Here is a 21,844-nt window from a genome sequence, read left to right as displayed (position 1 = left end):
TCTTTTTTTAAAACCTAAAAGACCTTTTTGCTGTTTCTGTATACAAGAAGCAAAACACAGGTATCATGCTCAGGATACTGGACATACGTCACAAGTAATTTACAGTGGAAAACTGCAGTATCTAATTCATCCTGGGTCCCGGAGAAGATGCTGAAAGAAATGCAACCCTAATATGCGACTGATGCCTCAAGAAAGTACACAAGATAATTTGTATGAATATCATATGGTGCTTCCCTGAGGTTATTTGGCAACCTGTGTGCTTCTGAGAAAGTGGTAACAGCTGCCTTGAGTAGCACAGATAGGAATGAGTGGAGCTGATTCAAATCTCTTCAATAACACAGTACCTGAAGGAGCCAGGCTCTGCCAGTGGAAACAGCTTACCATCTTCACAGGCAACTTTCAAATACCAATCAACTGTGACAATAAGTAAGTACATTACAGGAGTTCCAGATTATGTTGGGACAATTTCTGCTGTTTCTAATCAGCAGCAAGCCAGTTTGATTCATTTACAGATCGGGGCAAGAGCAATAAAAATGAGCTCTTGTTCTGTCTCTTCATCCTCTGCAGCATTTGTGACTTCCAATCTGTGAGGTTCGCAACATATTTAGTAAATACACAGATGCAAATTCATCCTTGCTATAACTTCATTGACCCACTGTTCTGGGACATATCTAATCTAACTGTGGCCCAGTTCTGAAAACATTTATGTAGGTGCACTGACTTCAGTGGAACTACTAATGTACATTAAATTACACAAGTGTTTGCAGGGGTAGAGCCTGAATTTCAATACGGAGTGGTCTATCTTAGGTATCTGCAAAGAACTTGTGATTGTAGTATGTAGGTGCTTGCCTGTGAACAACCACCAAAATATCACATCTTGTTTGCCATTTGCTCTTGATCAGAGAATTACACTAGGGAAGTTAGGTCCAAACTGGATTTTTCCCCTTTAAAAATACTTCTTCCATGCAATCTTCAAAAAGTGTTGTCATCATGGAGGGGGAAAGGGTGTTTTAACAAGATCACGCTGCACCATTTTGTTTGTTCGTTTTTTGTTTTAACTCCTTGCAGGTAGTTTTTTTTGGGGGAGTGATCTATGTGTGCTATACTCAAATTGGTGCACACACCGTTTGCCCTGTTGGTTGCTTCTATGCCTTAGATTCCTGCATTTCTCCTGAGGATGGTGTTTGCCTGCTTCCCTATTTGGCATCCCAGTGCAAGATACTTTAGGGGTGAAGCTCTGTATTCTGAACCACATTCGTGGCTCCCACTGACTTCAATGAGAGATGTGAGCAGGCATCAAAAGACACAAAATGCAAACAAAACCTGATTTTAAATTTTCTCTCTTTTGATGTCCAATAATGAGGTTTGCTCATTAGTGGATCATGACATTAAGAAAAATTCCTCCAAATGTTGGTGGAATGTTTGCAAACCTGGGCAATACTCTACATACAAATTTTTGCTGCCATGTTTGTAAAATGTAATTGACATATCTAGTTTTACCAAAAATTCTTCATCCCTTCTACCAGTATGTCAAATAAGATGCTAAAGGTATTTAGAAGCCTATTCTTATCAGAATTCAGCTGATAACTATTTTGAAGCTTTCAAGAAAGTACATACCACAGAGTCTTCCTGGTACTGTAATGGGATTACACGTGCAGTGATCTTAGCTTCTTCTGTACTATTATAAAAACAGCACAATGATTTGGCAGTTGCCTTTTTAACAGAAGTTGGAATAATAAGAGATAGGGCTTGTATCCACAGGGAATTTGATCGGCAGTATAATTATACCACTATAGTTCTGCTGGTCAATTTCCCTATGTAGAGATGTTCCCCGTGTCATCTGGGGAGGAGTAAGAAGGGCTGTCAACTTGCTCACACTTGAGGGTGACACCTGCAAATTCACTCTGTCAGTCATTCTTCCTCTGACACTGAATTGCTACCCTGCCTGTCTAATTTAAATATATTTAAAAAAACTCTCACCATTTAGTAATTTTTTATGCATTTCCCATAATATGTCGGTTAGAGTCTAAGGACAATGAGTTGTAGAAAATTAAAGCTGCCTCCCAGATTTGAGCAGTATTTTCAAACTTACTTATGCATATATGGAATGTATCCTTATTTTGTGTCTGCCTCTTTTGGCTCATACACATTGTGTTTCCTACTACGACTTGGGAGAATCATTTTGAATGATTGGACTTTACTCACTACAGGAATCACCACCTTAAAAATAAATCAATCAAGAATGTGATGTACAAAAATATACTTGCCTTATTTATTGCGGAGAGTGACATTTATTTTAACTTTGGCTAGGACTGCTGAGTATGCTAGTAAATATTCAGTAGTAGATGTAGTAAATGTAGGGTGACCAGATGTCCTGATTTTATAGGGACAGTCCCGATTTTGGGGTTTTCTTCTTATATAGGATCCTATTACCCCCCGACCCATATTTTTCACACTTGCTGCCTGGTCACCCTAAGTAAATGTAATAAACACTTAATAATATAAGATTTCACTACAGTATCCGTTATTAAACCCAGGTCTACACTTCAGACATATACCAATCTAGCTAAATCGCTCAGGCATGTGAAAAATCCACATCCCCTGAGCGACATAGTTATACCGATGTAACCCTGTATAGACAGCACTGTGTGAACGGGAGAGCTTCTTCCATCAACGCAGCTATTGCCTCAGGGGGAGGTGGATTGACTCTGTTGAGAAGGGAGAGAAGACTCCCGTTGTTTTGGAGGGAGGCGGAGGTCGCTGGTTTTAGAAGCAAGGTTCTTTATTGTCCATCTCTGGCTCTGTTTCCCAGCAGGGTCATGACACCCAGGCCCAAGAGATCAGGTTATCTCCGACACGGCAGGGTCTCGCTTTGGTTCGAGTCCGTTTCGCTGGCTGGTTTTCACACCCAAGCAGATTATTGCCCCTCAAGCAGGGATCCATTTAAAACCAACCAACCAACCCATAAACGTATTTCTGTCAGTTAGGCTGGGCCAACGGTTCTTTTGTTGGCAGTTTACTTTGTTGGGGGGGGGGGGGTTAAGGCTCCCCTGGCCCAGATCCTTGATTCAACAGGCTTGGGCGGGGCGGGCGAAGCCCGATGCTGCCCTTAGGCGATGCACTGACGCCAGCCACCCCTGCGGCAAGGAGGGCCACGCTGCAGGGACTTGGGGTAACACGGCGCCCTGCATCTCCGCCTGGACCAGGCCCTGAGGCCTGCCCAGGCCCAGCCCACCCCCACCGAGCCTGGCAAGCAGCGGCCACCAGCCCTCGGTCCCCTCAGGCTTCCGGAAGTTCCTTCCCCTTTAGGCCCCGCCCTCCCCTGCGGTGCCGCCCCAGCGACGAAATCGACCCCACTTGCCCCTCGTCTCTTGCCAGTAGCGTCCTTACCTCACCCCGCCCTCCCTCCTCTCGGATTGGCTGCTTCGCCTGCTCATCGCGCCATCCCTGCCTCTGACTGGTCGTCTGGCCTCCGCGGAAGGTGGCACAAGCCGCTTCCTGATCCGTCACGGGAAATCTCCCCGTTACGATTTGAAGAACGACGGCTCCATCAGCATCCGTCACTCGTGAGAAGGGCTGTCAGTCAACTTGAGTTCCCGCCTTCAAGCTCTATTGGCCCGGTGACCTTTTTGGGGGTGGGTTTTAGCTGTGGGGAGAGCCGGTTGGTCAGTTGGGAGAAACGGCGCTATGCGATTGGCCAGTAAGGTGAAGAAGGTGCGGCCATTCGAGGTGAGGGTTGTGTGAGGTGAGGGAATCTCGCGGGGTCTCGCCGGCACTTGTCGGGAAGGCGCGTGGTGATTGGGTAGCAGGGCCAGGCGGGCGGGCCTGAGTCTCGGAGTCTGTGCAGCGGCCGAAGCCTATGGGCTGGCCGAGCCCTGCTCTGCGCGGTGATTGGCTAGGGGCGGCTCTCGCGGAGCCTGGTGGGCCGGGTCCGATTGGCTGCGGGCGGGTGTCGGGCACGCGCCCCGCATGGGTGGTGGGGAGGGGAGGAGGCCGGGTGCGCGTGCCCGCCGCTCGCTCGCTGTGCGCTCCGCTCAGGGGCTCCGGGAGGAGGTGAGTCTCGGCGGCAGCAGCGGCGGCGCCGGCGGGTCGGGCGGCCGAGGAGAAGGAGGCGGCGGCTGCCGGGGGGCGGAGCGGCGCCTTGCGGCGGGGCCTGAGAACCCCCTCCCTCCTCCGCTTCCCGCACACACTCTGCGGGAGACCCTCTCCCCTCCCCACCCCGGCTCCTGCGCCTTCCCCTCCCTGCCTGAGGGGGCTGCAGCCTCCGGGCTCCCCACCCACGCCCCCGCCCCGCACTGGGTCAGGCTGTCAGGGCCCCGGGGAGGCAGCCACAGAGGGGGCTGGGGCTCCTGCCGCCTCTCTCCCTCATCTCCCCCCCCCTCGTTTTCTCCTCCCCCCCTTTTATTCTCCTCTCATTCCCCTCCCCACTCCTTCATTTGTCACTTTTTCTCTCCCTTCTTCCATCCCTCCTCCTATCTCACATCTTGATCTCCCCCCCTCCCATTTATTTTAGCCCCTTCTTTTCCTCCCCCTCCTGATTCTCATCCCTTCTCTGGCTGCTCTGTGCATGTGCACAGCGCGCTTCTCTGTCTTTCCAGGGAAAGTTGGGAGCCTCCAAGTTTTTAGTCTATTTCAGGGGGTGGGGGCATAGAAGAGGGGAGTGATGTAGAAGGCCTGGGGGATCTCTGTGAAGGTTTTGACATAGAGGATGTGGGAATGGAAGGGGTAGGCTTGTCAATACTCTCAAACTATTCCAGGGGGGTGACTTCAAATCCTTTTTCCGGGGGGGAGGGGGAGTGATCATTTTATTTCTAAAGACTGGCGCAAAAAGCCCCAACAACCCAAGGATGGAGTTTTAGTAGCCAACCACGGCAGAACTCTTGGGGGGGAAAGGGAGGTTTGGGGCGCACAGGCTCACGTGTACGTGAAAAGATTTCAGATTGTTTGGCTTGATGGAGATGTGAAGCTAGTTGAGCTCAATGCTTTTAAAGGTGGGCCGTGTATGATGAAACCTGACTTCTTTTAAAGTGTAGCAAATTTCATTTTTTATGGCCAAATGACAGCTTGACCCAGTTGTTATCCAGTCAAAGGGCATTTTTTTGAATGTCTCTTTGTGGCACAACAGCCAACGCAAAAATGATGGCGGCTTACAATGGCGGTACGTCTGCAGCTGCAGCAGGTCACCACCACCACCATCATCACCACCTTCCTCACCTCCCCCCTCCTCACCTCCATCACCACCACCACCCTCAACATCACTTGCATCCAGGCTCTGCGGCTGCAGTACATCCCGTACAGCAGCATGCCTCTTCGGCAGCTGCGGCGGCCGCAGCTGCGGCCGCAGCTGCAGCCATGTTAAACCCAGGGCAACAACAGCCATATTTCCCATCACCGGCACCGGGTCAGGCCCCTGGACCAGCTGCAGCGGCCCCTGCTCAGGTACAGGCTGCAGCAGCTGCTGCAGTTAAAGCGCACCATCATCAGCACTCACATCATCCACAACAGCAACTGGATATTGAGCCGGACAGACCTATTGGATATGGAGCCTTTGGTGTTGTTTGGTGAGTACAGAAAATAAACTCAGCTAATTTTTCCTTTTCATTATTTACCAAATCATAACTCATTTTTGTCATTTGGGCCTGAATACAAGAAAACTACTTACTTACAAATTGCTTTTAGTGATTCATATCTATTGTAGAAAGTTGGTTTCACTTGTTTTTGTGGGGCAACAACCTCTTGCCATTAGGCCGTGCCATAAGCCAAGTCAGTTTTTGGATGACACCATTATTTTGAGACAAATGCAACGTATTTATACATACTTTAAAAACTTTAGACTTTGAGAATGAAATGGCATTTGTTTTCCTTGGAGGTGAACTGCACAGCTTTAAAATGCAATATCAATTTTTGATAACAATTGAGTAATAGAATATACTTTTAGACTTAAGAGTTTCAAATGGGAAATGTGAAAATTAATTTTTTCGTTAGACACCTGCCAAGATTTTAGTTGAGCAGGCTACATTTGCTCTACAATAACACATTACAGACCACCTAAGACAGTGATCCCTATACTTTACACTTTCCTCATAAATGGGTATTTCTGTCTTACTTTACCTCTGAATGTGCTGTCTTCTCCACGGCCACTTATTTCAGTAGATCTTATTTTTGGAACTTTATCTCTTAAAATAGAATTTGTGACTACTCCAACTTTAGCCTATTTAATACCTTTTAGCCCTTCTTTCCAGAGTCACTGAAAGAAAACAGCGTTTAGTTTTCATTTTTATGATGTGTTCATTTTAAATCAACAAATTTACCACTGACTTGAAGATGCGTTAGAAACACGAAGTATGTCTGGGTTTTGTTTTTTTGACAGAGCAGGCATATTGCAGCACACTTCCTGTATCACAGATATGAAGTCACAAGCATATAATTGTGGCGTGACCCCACAAAACCTCTGACTGTATTTTTTTTAATATAACTTCTTGGTGTCATTTAAGGGACATCTGCCTTAGCAGCTTTCCTGTATTTTCATTTTACTTAATTAAAAGTACTGCACCCTTTAAAGCTGTGATTGTCTTTGTATGCTGGTACGTATTGCAGCTCCAGAGTGTTTTACAGTAGAAGTCTTTGAAAAACAAGACTTTATTCTTTTTTAAAGGTAGGTGATTGATAAACTATCCAGACACATGTCTTTGTTACAAAATCATGTTTTTAAGAAGACAAAACTTGAGGCTTAAACTGGATAAGCCTTAAGGGGCTGAGTTACTATTTTAACCTGCATTTTTACTATTTAAGGGGAAACTTCGAATTTCGAGTTCTCCATACTGTAAATGACATATTAATTTTTCAAAGTCAAGGGATGATACATGTCTATAAAGAGCCTGAATTGCTGTATCCTAGTGAAGGTGTTCTTGCCACTGTTCAGTGTAACGTGATTTAAGTTTAAGATAAAAACTAGAAAGAAGTCCACTGTCAAGATGTATCCGAAGATTATTTCCACCTGTCCCTGATTTTTATTATTCAAGATAGATCTGTCTATATTTTGGAATATACTTTACTGTAGGCTTTGTTAATTTTGGCTACTATGTAAGATCACATCCTATTTTTTATCATTTGGTGCATACATACATTGCTACTGTATGCATTTCCTTAGGTTTCTGTTTTGTCTGTTCTGTTTGCAAACAAGCTGGAAAAAGAGACCTGCTTTTGTTGTTTTAGTACTTTATAAATATTTCATTTTGATGAAATAAAAAGATGCAGAGTAAATAGTAAAGTGTGTCAGCATTAACAGTGACAGCAAGAAAAAGGAAAATATGTTGTTGAAATAGCAGTTGACTGTGTGACTACAGTAGAATGATGGATGGCCAAATGTTTCACTGGTATTAACTTAGCCCTGATCCTCCAATTGGATCCATGCAGATGAAAGGGTCTCCCAGTGTGGCTTCCATTGCAGAATTGTGATCTCAATATTTACTTAAAGATAAACTGTGAAATTTTTAATAAAAAATGGTTAAGATCACCATAGTGTGGCGCACAGGTATTATCCAGTATGGAACTTAGTATATTCCTATGCCCTGAGCAATTAGTTATGTTTAAATTATATATTTGCAATTAGTTCCTGTTTTGCACATACTAAATTCTGAGATAATTCGGTGGTCCTTGCTCTGCTTTTGGCATTTGAGGTTATCGCTTGCAGGTGAAATGCATCCAGAATTTAAGATTTAGCATGTAAGCAAATTGTGTTTTAAAATATAAGAATGCATTTATAATTTAAGTTTATCTACATGAAATCACCTAAAATCATTTAGATATGAAAAATGTAAGTTTGGTACCTGTGTAACCTGAGAGCTGTAATAAAACCTAAACTAATTTTATATAATGACTCTCTCTCTCTGCTAAACACATAGTGGCAGTAATTAATTGCTGAAAAAAGTAATGCATGTGATTTTGAAGGAAATTGGTATTACTTCTGCACGTAGATGAGATATTTGTAGAAGTAATCCTGCAATTTACCATTCAGATTTATCACTGAATAGTTAGTCAACTGGGACTTGATTTATCTTGGTGCTGAATGTAGCTAGTGAAATAAGTTATCAGCAGTGGGCAGTTTTGTAAAGGTATTGAATTTCCTGTTAGCTGGCTAGTAAAGATTTTGTTTTGACAATTGAATTAATGTTTGTAATTAACAGTGCCTGTTAGGTTTTGTTTACATCCAAAGGTTTTAGAGTATCAGCCACATAAACTGATGTTTTGGTGCAGCCAGTGTGCTGTTGTACTTCACCACTCATGAGTTGTCAAAGCATCATGCTTCAGTGTTTTCCATACTATCTTATTCAGTCTTGTACTGCTACTGTTGTCTGTATACACAGATTATATCCTTGTTTATGTGGGCACCACTGCAGCATAATTTGAGTATCCTTGACAAATGTCATCTCCCTCAACTATAGGTAGATTCTGAAATAAGCTTAACTTAGCTGGTTTAGCCATAAGGAATCGCCAACAGACTGAATAGCCACAAATAAATCACTTTACCGTTCAGGGTCCAGTACATTTTAGTAAAGAATAAACAGGTACGTGCAGTAACTTAACCAAAGACTGGTACTTACGAAAGGTTGGTGAAAGTGGGGGAAAAAAAAGTTGTTAAAAGCAGTGAAGGGTTTAAAAGTGCCTTAGCCAGGGACATCTAAAATTTGTTTAACTCAGGTCTCTGTTGTCAACTTGCCAATAGTCCAAGGACTACAACTTAACTTGCTTAAAACAGAGCAGTTTGCAGATGTCCTGGTCTTTAAAGGATCAGTGTCAACTCAAACTTAAATTTGTTAACAATTCTGTCTTATAAATCTTTATCCTTAGTGAAAGTTTTGTGTGTATTCCTTATTTCATCCTATATATGGTTTTTGGAAGACTCCTGTACATCCTTAGAATGTGCACATGCATGAGGAGCTGTCCTCCACGGTAGTGCTTCTGTGTTGCTACAGAGACCTGCTGCCAGCTGGTGGGATTCCCCTACGAAGAAGGGGGCTTGGTATCAGAGAGGAAGAGAAAACACTAGTGCAGGGGTTCTCAAACTGGGGGTCAGGACCCCTCTGGGGGTTGCAAGGTTATTATGTGGGGGGTCGTGAGCTGCCAGCCTCCATCCCAAACCCTGCTTCACCTCCAACATTTATAGTGGTGTTAAATGTATAAAAAAGTGTTTTAAATTTATAAGTCGGGGGTCGCACTCAGAGACTTGCTATGTGAAAGGGGTCACCAGTACAAAAGTTTGAGAACCACTGAAGTGCCTGTAAAGCTTCCCCAGGATGGATGTAGAGAAGCTGAAGCAGCCACTGCAGAGCACCCCACTGCACCCTGAGCCAGTGATAAGGGATGGATGCTGCCAGGGAGCCCCTTAGGAGAGCAAATGAGTAACTACTTGTGCTGCTCATGGGAGTCGGATCTGTTTTTTGCTGCCAGCGTGCTCCCACAATAGGAGGTGAAAGACATAAAGGGATTGGGAACACTTCATGGTGGTCAGGAGACACTATAGATGCTTGTAGCCCCAGTACTATCTGGAGCATCCCTCCCAGAAGGGTGAGGAACCAACCAGTGCTGGAGAAGATCTGTTGGGATTTTGACAGTTTGCTTGCATATTTGGGGAGTAGGGGTTTTGTATGGGAGGGCGAATAGTGTTTTAGAAGGTGCTTACTACAGCTACTAATGTTAATACCTAGATCTTAAATAGTGCTTGTCATCTGTAGATCCCAAAGCACTTTTCAAAGGAAGGAGGTCAGTGTCATTATCCCCATTTTACAGATGAGGAAACTTAGGTATGGGGCTTTGAAGAGATTGGCCTAAAGTGACTGAGCAGGCCAGTTGTGGAGTTGGGTACTAAACTGAGGTCTCCTTAATTCCAGTCCAATGTCCTATCCATGAGGATACAGCATCCTTACTTGTGGTCCATTTCCTAAGAAATCCATTTAGTTTCTTAAACGGTGATGGCAAGGGATTGCTTTTGGAGGGAAGCCCAAATGTAAAGGGGTATAAATGTAATGCACAGAAAACGTACGAACTCTATAAAGCTTAAAATCTTGATAGCTTACTTTACTAGCATTCACATTTTAAGTACATAGATTTGAATAGTGGCAACTACCACTTTGTATTCTTATGTAGTTCATGGAAGAGGATGTATATGGCTTCCAGCTCATTGTATAATGTAATGTCCTCTCACTGGTGCATCTGAACGTCAGGTGCTAGGATGTCAACATATATTTGTATACAAATTATGTGTATACAAATAAGCTTTAAAACTGAAGACCAGTCAAATTTTGAAGCCTTAAAGTGAAATGACTTTTAAAGTGTTCATTTTCTTCAAGTTGAAAAAAAAATCCTAAAGGTTAACACTGTCCCTTATGGCTTACCAAGTGGTCTGGTTGTTCATATAAAGATGGGATTGTAGCTTGAAACTGTATTAAAGATAAGGACAGTCAGGAGATGCAGTTGATCCCTGGCCTGTACTTAGATCTGAAATGGTTAAAGCAAATACTAAGTAACTATTGAAAAAATGATTATTTGTAATTGATATTAAGTGGATAAAATGTGTGGGCCTGAAATTTGTGTTTCAAAGTGAGGTACATCATTGATATTAAATGCTCCAGCTGTGAAGATGTTTCTTGAATCAACTGATAACCTTTTAATATTTTTGTGAAAGAGTTTTGTGTGCTGAGCAAGAGTACAGTACAGATGATTTGTTTCAGAAAAAATATGTTGGAGGGTCTAGTAGAACAAACAATTGAGGCTGTAAGTTCAGAATCCTATAAACAAGTGTAGGATAAACTCTCCTTTTGTGTCCAGATGCTGATGGGAACCAGGATGTTGTTTTGCATTGGGTGTTAATGCAAATCCCAGCTATAAAAGCCTAGAGCTAGTTTAGTAAAGTATGGAAACTCAGCAGATAGTTGAATGATTAAAAAGCTTTCATTAAACAGCTTTCAAGAGGAGTTTTGTTATGTTTGCAGACATTAGCTTTTGTGGAGCCATTTTGTGTGAAGGTAATTTTCCAATGGCACAAAGCTCACCTGTGAGAACCAGGAGACACATTTATAGTGGTGGTGTTTTTTTCCTGCTAGCAAACACTATGTTATCCATTCAGCAAATGAATCAGGAAGTGATTCTAACAATCAGAAAAATATTCCTGTGTTGACTGACATCCGGGAAGGCTGTTACTCCCTTTGTTTTCAATTACTTCATCTGCAGCTTTGCAATAATCTAGAGTGATTTTTCCAATATTGGCATAAAAGAAAACCTAGCTGAAAGTTTTTCCTTGGAGTTTTAAATGCTTATGAGACTGAGTAATACTTGAACTGCAAACAGGAAATGCTAGCTCAACTAGATATAGCCAGGTATCAGTAGGAGGCTGTGGAAGTAGTAATCCCTACTGATAACATATTATCCATAGAGAAGGCCACTGCCGAAACTGTTGTAACAAAACGAAACACGCTAATTGAGCAAACCTGAGACAATTCCAAGGAGGCTATTGAAAAAAGTACTAATATGACTAAGGGTCTGGAGTTCATCTTTGCCAAGTAAAGAATATAACTTAATTTTCTTCTTTTTTTCTGAAGAAAAATCCCCTATTCAAAATATGCCATAAAATATCAGTTTTGCCCAGTAAAACTCTCTCTCCTCATGATGGACTCTAGAACTCTGTTTAGGAGTGTATAAATAAAATGGAAAAAGGTGCGTGCGTGTGTGTAGAATTAAAAAATGCTCGTGACCAAATGTTTGTTTACATCTGGAAAACTCAACAGCAGAAAAATGGGTATTACATTCAGCATTGCTGATAATTCTCTCTTCTAGATATCTATAAATGCCAGTTCATTCAATGAATGTATCTGGTTTGTCTAGAGCAATACCATAATCTGAAAATTTGATCTACACGTTTCTGATAGAAAAGCATATTATCACAGTTACTGCTTGCATAGTTTGGCTTGCTGTGTGAAGATCTGTTCAGAACACCCAGAAATATGAGATACTGAGGTTGGCGTTGATGTTGTAGTACAATTTCCTGGCTTCTACTTTAATCTAATGTGTAGGTTTGAAATGTGACCACTAATTGTTCATCTAGGCAGAAACTCTTTAGTAGTAGCAGGCTATCTTGAATGGATTGAAGACATTGGGTGGGACCACTTCAAACTTGAAAATTATATTAGAGATTTATCTGTGAAGCATCATGCTGTACTTGTATCATGCTGTAATAAATTCTTTTGTTGCCTGAGACATCTAATGCAGCTTATCATCATTTCTTAACTAAGATATTATGTCAGTTTCATATCACTGGTGCTTTGAGGAAACCATGACGAAGCCTGAGGCAAAAGATGCAGTGCTGACAATGAGAACATGACAGAGCAGTGCATATATTGTACCGAACACTGACCACCACACTTTAAGAATAAATGGGTATACATCCTTATGTGGGTATGCTGGTATTGCTAAAAGGAGTGCTATATTTAAATAATTCAGGATTGTGATTTTCAGAGTTGCTTGTTGGTTGTAAAGAAATACATCATGGTGGCATGATATTATTCTTTAAATTTTATGTTGGGTAAATTGAGATGCTCCTTATGTATCAAAATTTCACTTCCCAACATTTGTGAAAAGAGAGAACCTATTGTAACATAGATATAATCTTTCCCTAGTGTTGCTGAATTAAATCAAATATATGTACATGACATCTCTAAATATTTTTGTTTGTCATGAGGTGTTGTACAGGAAAAAATAAATTTTGGCATTGGCGTAGTTTCTTATTATATCCAGTTATTAGCTATGAAGAAACTATATGGAAACTGGATAACATATTAAGTAATAAAGTCTGAATTGTTGCCTTGCAAGATGGCATAAAGACCAAGGAATATGGACAATATATTTTATTCCTCTCAAAAGTGAGTGAGACTCTTTTCAGGCAAATTGGTCTGAAGTAAGTTATGCACAGGTCATTGTTTCATGACTAACTTCATATGCCATTTTGTTCTATTACACCATTTGCAAGTCTTGATATTGTTTGTATCCATATGTAAATGCATGTTGGCAATACAGCACATGATAGAATCCAATATTTGTTCTTTCAGCTCAGCTCTGCAACTGTTATAGCTGAACAGCTTGTAACTGGATTGGGAATCAAAATTAGGTTTTCACAAGATATTTATATTTCAGATGTGACTCCCCCCGTTCCCCGACTAAGGCATTTTTTTTTTTAGCTCTTAATTTGTTTTTACTTAGGAGTTTTAGGAGAGAATACACAAAAAACAGAATTTGAGTCAATTAAATTGTCCACTTTTAGAAGAAACAAAACGCATGCATCATTTAGCAACAGACCAAGGCAGGGTGGTAAGAGTGAAGCAGAGTAACAAGCGTTTGTGTGGCACATGCTTGTTGTCACCAGGCTATGTTGTGGGGTATGCTAGTTGCCTAATTTCTTGGGAGAACCAAGAAGAGTCAGCATTAATGTCCTCTGGAACCAGGGACTGGAATGCAGGATGGGAAGAAGTTGTTGACATGTCTGATTCTGGGCTGGCTTGTGATTGTTATATCTGGGACTCATTTAGCCTTAATCCACTTGGGTAGGATTTTTAAAAATGTAATCCTATTTACCTGTGAGTCTGGGATATGAAATATGAGGTAACATTTTGAGTTGTTTTCCACGAAAGGCTGAATTTTTGTTAAAATTAATATCTTAAATAAACAGGATTCTAAAATTGGAACCATTTCAGAAGGTGCTATGAGTCAAAATTAGCTTTAAATATATGTAAACTTTTTTTTGCGGGGCAGAGAATCTTGAATGTTTGCTACGCTACGCAGAATGGTGTGTGTGTGGGAGGTGGTTGGGGGTGTGTGTTTTTTTTTTTTTTTTGCAGGCTCCTATATGGAAATATAGTTTCATCTGTTTTGAATTTCCAGGACTGCTTTTGAAGTTTTGCTTATCTGGCCTAGTATAAGATATTGAAAAGTAGCTTGCCTGTTAACTTTTTGGTTTTGAACTGGATAAGACATTGTTCCCAATTTTTACAGTCGTGGTTTCGTTATCCAGGTGGTGTACATATTTGATCTTTCATAACTCAAAAGATTACAATAGAATGGTGTCAGCTGACAAGCCCCTTTTGTAAAGAGAGTGACAAAGGTTGCTTTTTTCCTGATTATTCCTTCTTGTCGTGGGGAGGGGAATGAACCCCTTTTCTGGGTTGGTATAGAGTATGTGGGACACCATACAAACACTTTGCATGATCCAGATTCTTCAGTTTGTTTTTATGTAGGAAGATTAAAATGCTTTTATTAGTTTACCTGTGGAGTAGATCTATCTTCAGACAAACTAAGGTTCAGCGTTTCAGATTAAATGGTTGCCATTACAACCCATTCCAGTATTGTCAATCATCTGATAACCATTGTATTCCCTGTACAGTACTTAGTATAGGGAGTACTGAAGTAACTTTAATTATTTGCAAATTAGAGTTGTAAAGATTATGATGGAGACCCACTGCATGAGCTTAGGTGAAATGAACAAATTGTGCTTGTTTCAGTGTGTGACTCTGTATATGTCTGAGAACATTCACTGAGCATTCGAATGTTGTAAAATTTAGTTTTCTAAATAAAAGTAGCTGTTGCACATGCACCAAAGTAATAAGGTTGAGAATTTAAATGCAGAAATGTCAGAAAATCCGAAACTATATTATTCTTAGTTGTGGTAACATCAGTTTTGCATACAACAGACACAAGTTAACAACATATGTATTAGTAGCATGCTAGGTGATCCAGTTAAAGTAGTCGTGGGAACCAAATAATGCTGGATTTTGTGACACATGAACGTTTAAATTAAGAACTATAATGTTGAATAAACATGGGAATTTTAGTGACTGAATTTATAATAATCTAATTTGGGCTTTTGCAGTAATTAGGCCACTATAATCGTGTTACGTGGAGGTGATTTAAACAAAATGGTTGTCACTTTAACTCTTTTAAAGCGGTCTTGGTTTTTATATAAACGTAGTCTACCAAAACAACAAACCTACCAAACCAAAACCTAGAGTGTCAAATGTTAAAACATGAAATCATGCTTTAAAGTACAGCTGGGCTGTAGGAATTACTGGTAGCAACTATGGAGCAAATAGTTACTGCAAAATTTATTATAAAAATACCAACAAAAACAAGGTGTAAGACTTGAGGAGAGATGGGAAAGAAAATACGTGCAGGGAAAGGAATACAGGAGTTATACAATTATAGAACAGGGCTGTTATCTTAGTGAAAAGATTTTAATAAGACAAATTCCATCAACTTTTTTTTTCTGTACTCTTTGCCACCATTAATATGTAGTGTGTGTTTGCATGCAATGTTTAGATTTGATTTTTTTGTAAATCCTAGGCCCTGTCTACATGTGAAGTGGTGGAGCTGCATTGCGTCTGGTGAAGATGCTCTGTGCTGACGGGAGAGAGTTTTCCTGTCGGAATAATAAAACCACCTCCACAAGCAGGGGCGGCTCCAGGCCCCAGCACGCCAAGCACGTGCTTGGGGTAGCAAGCCGCAGGGGGTGCTCTGCCAGTCGCCACGAGGGCGGCAGGCAGGTTGCTTTCGGTGGCTTGCCTGCGGAGGGTCCGCTGGTCCCGCGACTTCGGCGGACCTCCCGCAGGTGCCACCCCTGTCCACAAGCAGCAGAAGCTATGTCTGCAGGAGAAGCTCTCCTGCCGACATAGTGCTGTCCACACCGGTGCTTATGTCTGTGTATATTGTCACTTGAGGGCAGGGGGGGGAAAGTGTTGCTCATTCTCTGAGCTACATGAGTTCTGCCAACATAAGCTATAGTGTAGATGTAGCCCTAGTTTTTGTGCTTACAGATATGTCTATACTACAAAGACTATACCGGTATAGCTGCATTCCTATAGCTATACCCTGTAGCCTACACCAGTGGAAGGTGCTTATGTCTGTGTGGATTTTTCAGCAGCAGCATGAACATAAGGATTAGCAACAGAATATAGAGGACTAAGGGGGGATCTGATAGAGGTCTATACAATCATGACTGGTATGGAGAAAGTAAATAAGGAAGTGTTATTTACGCCTTCTGATAACACAAGAACTAAGGGTCACCAAATGAAATTAATAGGTAGCAGGTTTAAAACAAACAAATAATTTCTTCACACAATGCAATCAACCTGTGGAACTTTTTGCTAGAGGATGTTGTGAAGGCCAAGACTATAACAGGGTTGAAAAAAGAACTAGATAAATTCTAGAGGACAGGTCCGTCAAAGGCTATTAGCCAGGATGGGCAGGAATGGTGTCCCTAGCCTCTGTTGATTAGTTGATGATTACTTATCCTATTCATTCCCTCTGGGGCACCTGGCTTTTGATCATTGTTGGAAGACAGGATACTGGGCTAGATGGACTTTTATTTGATCCAGTATGGCTGTTCTTATGTTCTTATGAAATCTATCTGGTGAACTTTGGATTTTGTTTGAGAGGTTTTTAGAATATAGTACAACATATACAGCACATTACAATTTAGTGTAACATCCTTTTAAGATTTTGTGTGTTTTTAAAAAAAACAAACAAAAAAAAAAACATTGAGCTGATGCGATAGTATCATCAGGTTCACTCTTCTGTGTTCCTCAGTACCAAATAATTCAGTTGTTAAACTCCTTTTCTGTAAATTAGCCATTGTTTCCCAAAGAGTAACTACTGTTTATATACATACATGAGCATTGGCCTGCTAAACCCAGGCTTGTGAGTTCAATCCTTGAGTGGGCCATTTAGGGAACTGGGGTAAAAAAAAATCTGTCTGGGGATTGGTCCTGCTTTGAGCAGGGGGTTGGACTAGATGACCTCTTGAGTCCCTTCCAACCCTGATATTCTATATATGTGTGTGATTATAATAAAACATTTACACACGTGTGTATTGGAATACAATATTAAGTTTTGAATCAGCCTAAAATCTTTGAGGACAGGGAACACTTAATGAAAATTTCCTTAATTAAAATGTCGTCCATTATTCAAAAAGTGTACACTTGACTGCAGAATTGATTTACAAGCACTAATTTAAGCTTGTCTACCTCTAGAGGAAGTCATGCAATTTCTACCCTATCCCACAACTTGTCTACATAAAAAAGTGGTTCAGTTGATTGTTATGGTAGCAATAATCATTGCAGTTTACTCCAGTGTTTCTCCCCTCTGTGGAGAAAAGTGGCTTGGGACTATTTAGAAAAACTGGACGAGCACAAGTCCATGGGGCTGGATGCGCTGCATCCGAGGGTGCTAAAGGAGTTGGCGGATGTGATCGCAGAGCCATTGGCCATTATCTTTGAAAACTTGTGGCGATCGGGGGAGGTCCCGGATGACTGGAAAAAGCCTAATGTAGTGCCCATCTTTAAAAAAGGGAAGGAGGAGGATCCAGGGAACTACAGGCCAGTCAGCCTCACCTCAGTCCCTGGAAAAATCATGGAGCAGGTCCTCAAGGAATCAATTCTGAAGCATTTAGAGGAGAGGAAAGTGATCAGAAACAGTCAGCATGGATTCACCAAGGGCAAGTCATGCCTGACTAACCTAATTGCCTTCTATGAGGAGATAACTGGGTCTGTGGATGAGGGGAAAGCAGTGGATGTGTTATTCCTTGACTTTAGCAAAGCTTTTGATACGGTCTCCCACAGAATTCTTGCTGGCAAGTTAAAGTAGTATGGGCTAGATGAATGGATTATAAGGTGGATAGAAAGCTGGCTAGATTGTCGGGCTCAACGGGCAGTGATCAATGGCTCCATGTCTAGTTGGCAGCCGGTTTCAAGTGGAGCGCCCCAGGGGTCGGTTCTGGGGCTGGTTTTGTTCAAATATCTTCATTAATGATCTGGAGGATGTTGTGGACTGCACTCTCAGCAAGTTTGCAGATGACACTAAACTGGGAGGAGTGGTAGATACGCTGGAGGGTACGGATAGGATATAGATGGACCTAGACAAATTAGAGGATTGGGCCAAAAGAAACCTGATGAGGTTCAACAAGGACAAGGGCAGAGTCCTGCACTTAGGATGGAAGAATCCCATTCACTGTTACAGACTAGAGACCGAATGGCTAGGCAGCAGTTCTTCAGGAAAGGACCTAAGGGTTACAGTGGACGAGAAGCTGGATATGAGTCAACAGTGTGCCCTTGTTGCCATGTAGGCTAATGGCATTTTGGGCTGTATAAGTAGGGGCATTGCCAGCAGATCGAGGGACATGATCATTCCCCTCTATTCAACATTGGTGAGGCCTCATCTGGAGTACTGTGTCCAGTTTTGGGCCCCACACTACAAGAAGGATGTGGATAAATTGGAGAGAGTCCAGCGGAGGGCAACAAAAATGATTAGGGGGCTGGAGCACATGACTTATGAGAAGAGGCTGAGGGAACTGGGATTGTTTAGTCTGCAGAAGAGAAGAATGAGGGGGGATTTGATAGCTGCTTTCAGCTACCTGAAAGGGGGTTCCAAAGAGGATGGATGTAGACTATTCTCAGTGGTACCAGATGACAGAACTCACGTTGCAGTGTGGGAGGTTTGGTTGGATATTAGGAAAAACTTTTTCACTAGGAGGGTGGTGAAGCACTGGAATGGGTTACCTAGCGAGGTGGTGGAATTTCCTTTCTTAGAGGTTTTTAAGGTCAGGCTTGACAAAGCCCTGGCAGGGATTATTTAGTTGGGTATTGGTCCTGCTTTGACTAGATGACCTCCTGAGGTCCCTTCCAACCCTGATCTTATATGATTCTATGATTGTGTTGGGGGTAAAGTCTCAGTTGATTGAGGTTCAGTCAAAATGCCATTCTGGATGCGACACACTAGCACAGTTGGTGCACTGCCAACACTGAGAGCTGTCATCTTTGTCATCTCCCTTAGCTGTCAGATTTCCTTAGTGAGTGAAATTTTAGTGGCTTGGCTGAGAACCTGCCGAGATGAAGCTAATGGAATTACTGGAGTCGGGGAAGCTGGGGAGGTAAGATGGGAGGGGCTGAGAAACTGTGGAGTTGGAGAAAGGAATTTCTGGTCTGGCAGTGGAGGTGGGGAGAAACGTGGCTTGGGGGAATGTTTCTAGGGTGGGGGAAAGGGGGGGATGTGGCATGGGGACAGAAGGGAGGCTCGTTGGCTGAGGCAGCTGTCAGATCTTACAGTTGTCAAAGATGACAGCTACCTCTCCTGAACTGGGGTAAGGCAACTCTACTTTGGATACAAGGACAAGCTTTACAGCACTTTAAGATGGCTAGTGTGGATGTGCTCAATTGTTTGTGTTAATTGTTCTGCAGACAACTGAGTGCTGAAGGTGTAGGTAAGACCTCCTCTATGTAGTTCTAACATACATCGTTTAGTAGAGGCTGTAAGTCTTTTTTGCTTTACTGTGAGTCAAACTAGCTATTATACCCAATTTTGTAAAGTAGACCCCTGAGTGAGGCAATTGAAGTTTAAATGCAAGTGGCTTGTGACAAGCAGTGTAAATATGTATGTAAAGGATAGAAGTTTATGTGGTTAATGTTTTATTTATAGATAATAGTATTTTAACAATCACAGGCAGCCAGAAAGAAATCAGTGAAAGCAGTGGTGAAAAAGAATGGGTAATAGTTACAGGCGATGCATATCAAAGTAATTATGTGCAGTTCTAAATACAAGATGATGGAAAAATGAATGTTTAGTAGAAAAGTGTATGGTTAGTTAATTTCAAGTAACACTCCCAATAAATCTTAGCTTTTAAAAATGTATTTTCACTTACTAGTTCTAAATTAAAACTATTCTTTAACATCACCCAGTATCTTATCATGTGCTTTATATGTGAAGTGAAGCTTGCCAACAGCATGCTTAAAAAAGAACATGGACATATGTTGAAAAATGGAGGAAAAAATATTGGTCATTGCTTCTAAACATCTAGATGATCAAAGCCCTATGGCCAGGCTGTTCTGAGGGCAGTGGGGAAGTGGGTACACTCTTCTGCCTGCATAATAGCCACAGCCACACTTCCAGGTGGCTGTTTCCCTTCTAGGAGATAAATCTTGTCCGAAGCATGGTTTAAGACTACCTGTTGGGTTTTTTTTTTAGGTCAAACTGTTACCTGCTAATCAGAGCCCCCTTCACTTATTCTTCATCACTTATGCTGTTAAATGTCTAGCCTGGCTGTTCACTGTTCTTCGTGGGGAATTTTATTTGTAAATCTTTTCCCCTAAGGCAAGTCATGGTCCCTGCAAAAAGAAGCAGATCTCAGTAAGACTTCCCATATCTGTTCATGCTTGCCTATCTTTCTAAGCATCAATGAAGGATTTTTCCCACGTAGTGTATAATTTGCAAATATCTCTAATAGTCACTACAAGAGTTTATACTTCAGTTCTACAGTAGGATCCTCTGGTGTGGATTTTTACACCAGTGAGGAATTCTAATGAAGTCATTAGGGCCTTTTGACTCTGGCTTGGAAGAGGTTAGCTAATGTGCTAGCTACCACATGTTAACAGTCTAGTATAGATAAAGTAGTGTGCTTTTAACACGTGATGAACTGACCAAGTTAAAACCTTTAACTTAACCAGTTAACATGTTTACAGCACACTGCCTTGTTAACAACCTAATCCCTTTCAAATCTTAGACATGGGCTTGGAATTACCGTAATACCAGGGTAGAAGTCTGTGCTGGCAGATCATGTGCTGGGTTGGGACCTTAATAGTTTTAAAGGGAAAAACAAACGACTGACTAAAGGCAGGTCTGTAGCTATAAAACTTCATTCTAGTCAACTGATTTTTTTTGTTTTTGTTGTGATCCAAATATTTCTGAATTTGCTACTATTGAGTTAGACAACACAGAATATTAAACAGATAAACATTCACAAAACTGAACATTTTCCACTAAAACGTCTAACTTGTCTATGATCAAAAGTGCGTTAATTTGGAAGTCATTTCATGGGGGGGAGGGGTCAAGTTAGTAATATCAGGATTTTTAAGGGGCTGGTACTTTTAATGAGTGTAAATATTTTGACTGTACATTGACGTCCATCATAGTTTAGGCTGTCATTATATATCATTCTTCTCACTTGTGGGGGAGTATACTTTTGCCATAATCTTTGGCTGGGAGTTACTGTTTTTATAAGAATTAAAAAAAAAATTCACTGTTAAATTTAATAACTACTTAATATGCATTTTTGTACTACCGTGTACATCCTAAATATGAAGTGAAACAGTAGACTGGAACAACTCTATCAGGGTAAATAAGCTATTTTACAAAAGATCAGAACAGCTGTGTTGGAGACATTCCAAACTGTTGGACAAACAAACTTTATTTCAGGTGGCTCAAGCTTCCATGAAAGAATTACATTTTTGTACATGACTTGCTAGGTTTGATTTTACAGGCTGTTAAAACAGCTTCAGCATTAAAGGAAGGCTAATGCTATGTCTTTAGCTGATGCAATGTATCTGTATAATGGCTGAATTAAGGATAGACTTATGTCAGCCTTAACATTAAATGTCCTGCCTTTGGTCAGCTTGTGAACCCTCCACATTACTGTATTAAGTTTTTTAAAGTGCTTAGTAAGAGGTCTGAAAACTAATGAGAAACGCAGTAAGCAGGATCACCAACATAAGACAATGTGTCATATAGGTTCAAGTGGCATCTGGAATATTTGGACATTAGAACATAGTTTTCCCATTCCCTTCCTTTCCTAGTCAAATATATGTAAAATTGAGCAAAGGATAAAAAGGGTGGTCAAGGAAGGTGTTGTGTTCAGCCTCCTTGTCATTTTGGACTTGCATTATTTCTAGTTTTAATCTCTAACCTCTTCCATGTCACATCCTTGCTACATTACCCCATACCACTAGGAGGTGAATTTAAAGTTCCCTTCCCCTCCAAA

The 21,844-nt window shown here is 41.5% G+C and overlaps 2 protein-coding genes across 5 annotated transcripts in view; one reads left to right on the top strand and one right to left on the bottom strand.

Annotated features, from left to right (window-relative positions):
• Positions 1 to 3,843, bottom strand: part of LYRM9 (LYR motif containing 9) — a 75,545-nt gene extending 71,702 nt beyond the window's left edge. The window contains exon 1 of one of the 2 annotated variants that reach the window (XM_039507356.1): positions 3,391 to 3,843. The gene's annotated coding sequence lies outside the window, so the exon portion shown is untranslated. The remainder of the gene's footprint in view (positions 1 to 3,390) is intronic. The other variant, XM_039507357.1, reaches the window with a different exon arrangement.
• A 111-nt stretch (positions 3,844 to 3,954) lies between these two features.
• The window catches only part of NLK (nemo like kinase), a 106,865-nt gene continuing 88,975 nt past the window's right edge, over positions 3,955 to 21,844 (top strand). The window contains exons 1-2 of one of the 3 annotated variants that reach the window (XM_039507354.1): positions 3,955 to 4,053; positions 5,407 to 5,561. In XM_039507354.1, coding sequence (XP_039363288.1) covers positions 3,970 to 4,053; positions 5,407 to 5,561 — 239 coding nt within the window. In that variant the 5' untranslated portion in view covers positions 3,955 to 3,969. Of the gene's footprint in view, positions 4,054 to 4,256; positions 5,562 to 21,844 lie in introns of those variants that run through there. The other 2 variants (XM_039507352.1, XM_039507353.1) reach the window with 2 other exon arrangements.

The sequence above is a fragment of the Mauremys reevesii genome, linkage group 20, assembly GCF_016161935.1.
Source record: "Mauremys reevesii isolate NIE-2019 linkage group 20, ASM1616193v1, whole genome shotgun sequence".
Taxonomy (NCBI): Eukaryota; Metazoa; Chordata; order Testudines; family Geoemydidae; genus Mauremys; species Mauremys reevesii.
Note: the sequence above shows the minus strand (reverse complement) of the source record. Positions and strands in the feature narration are given on the sequence as shown.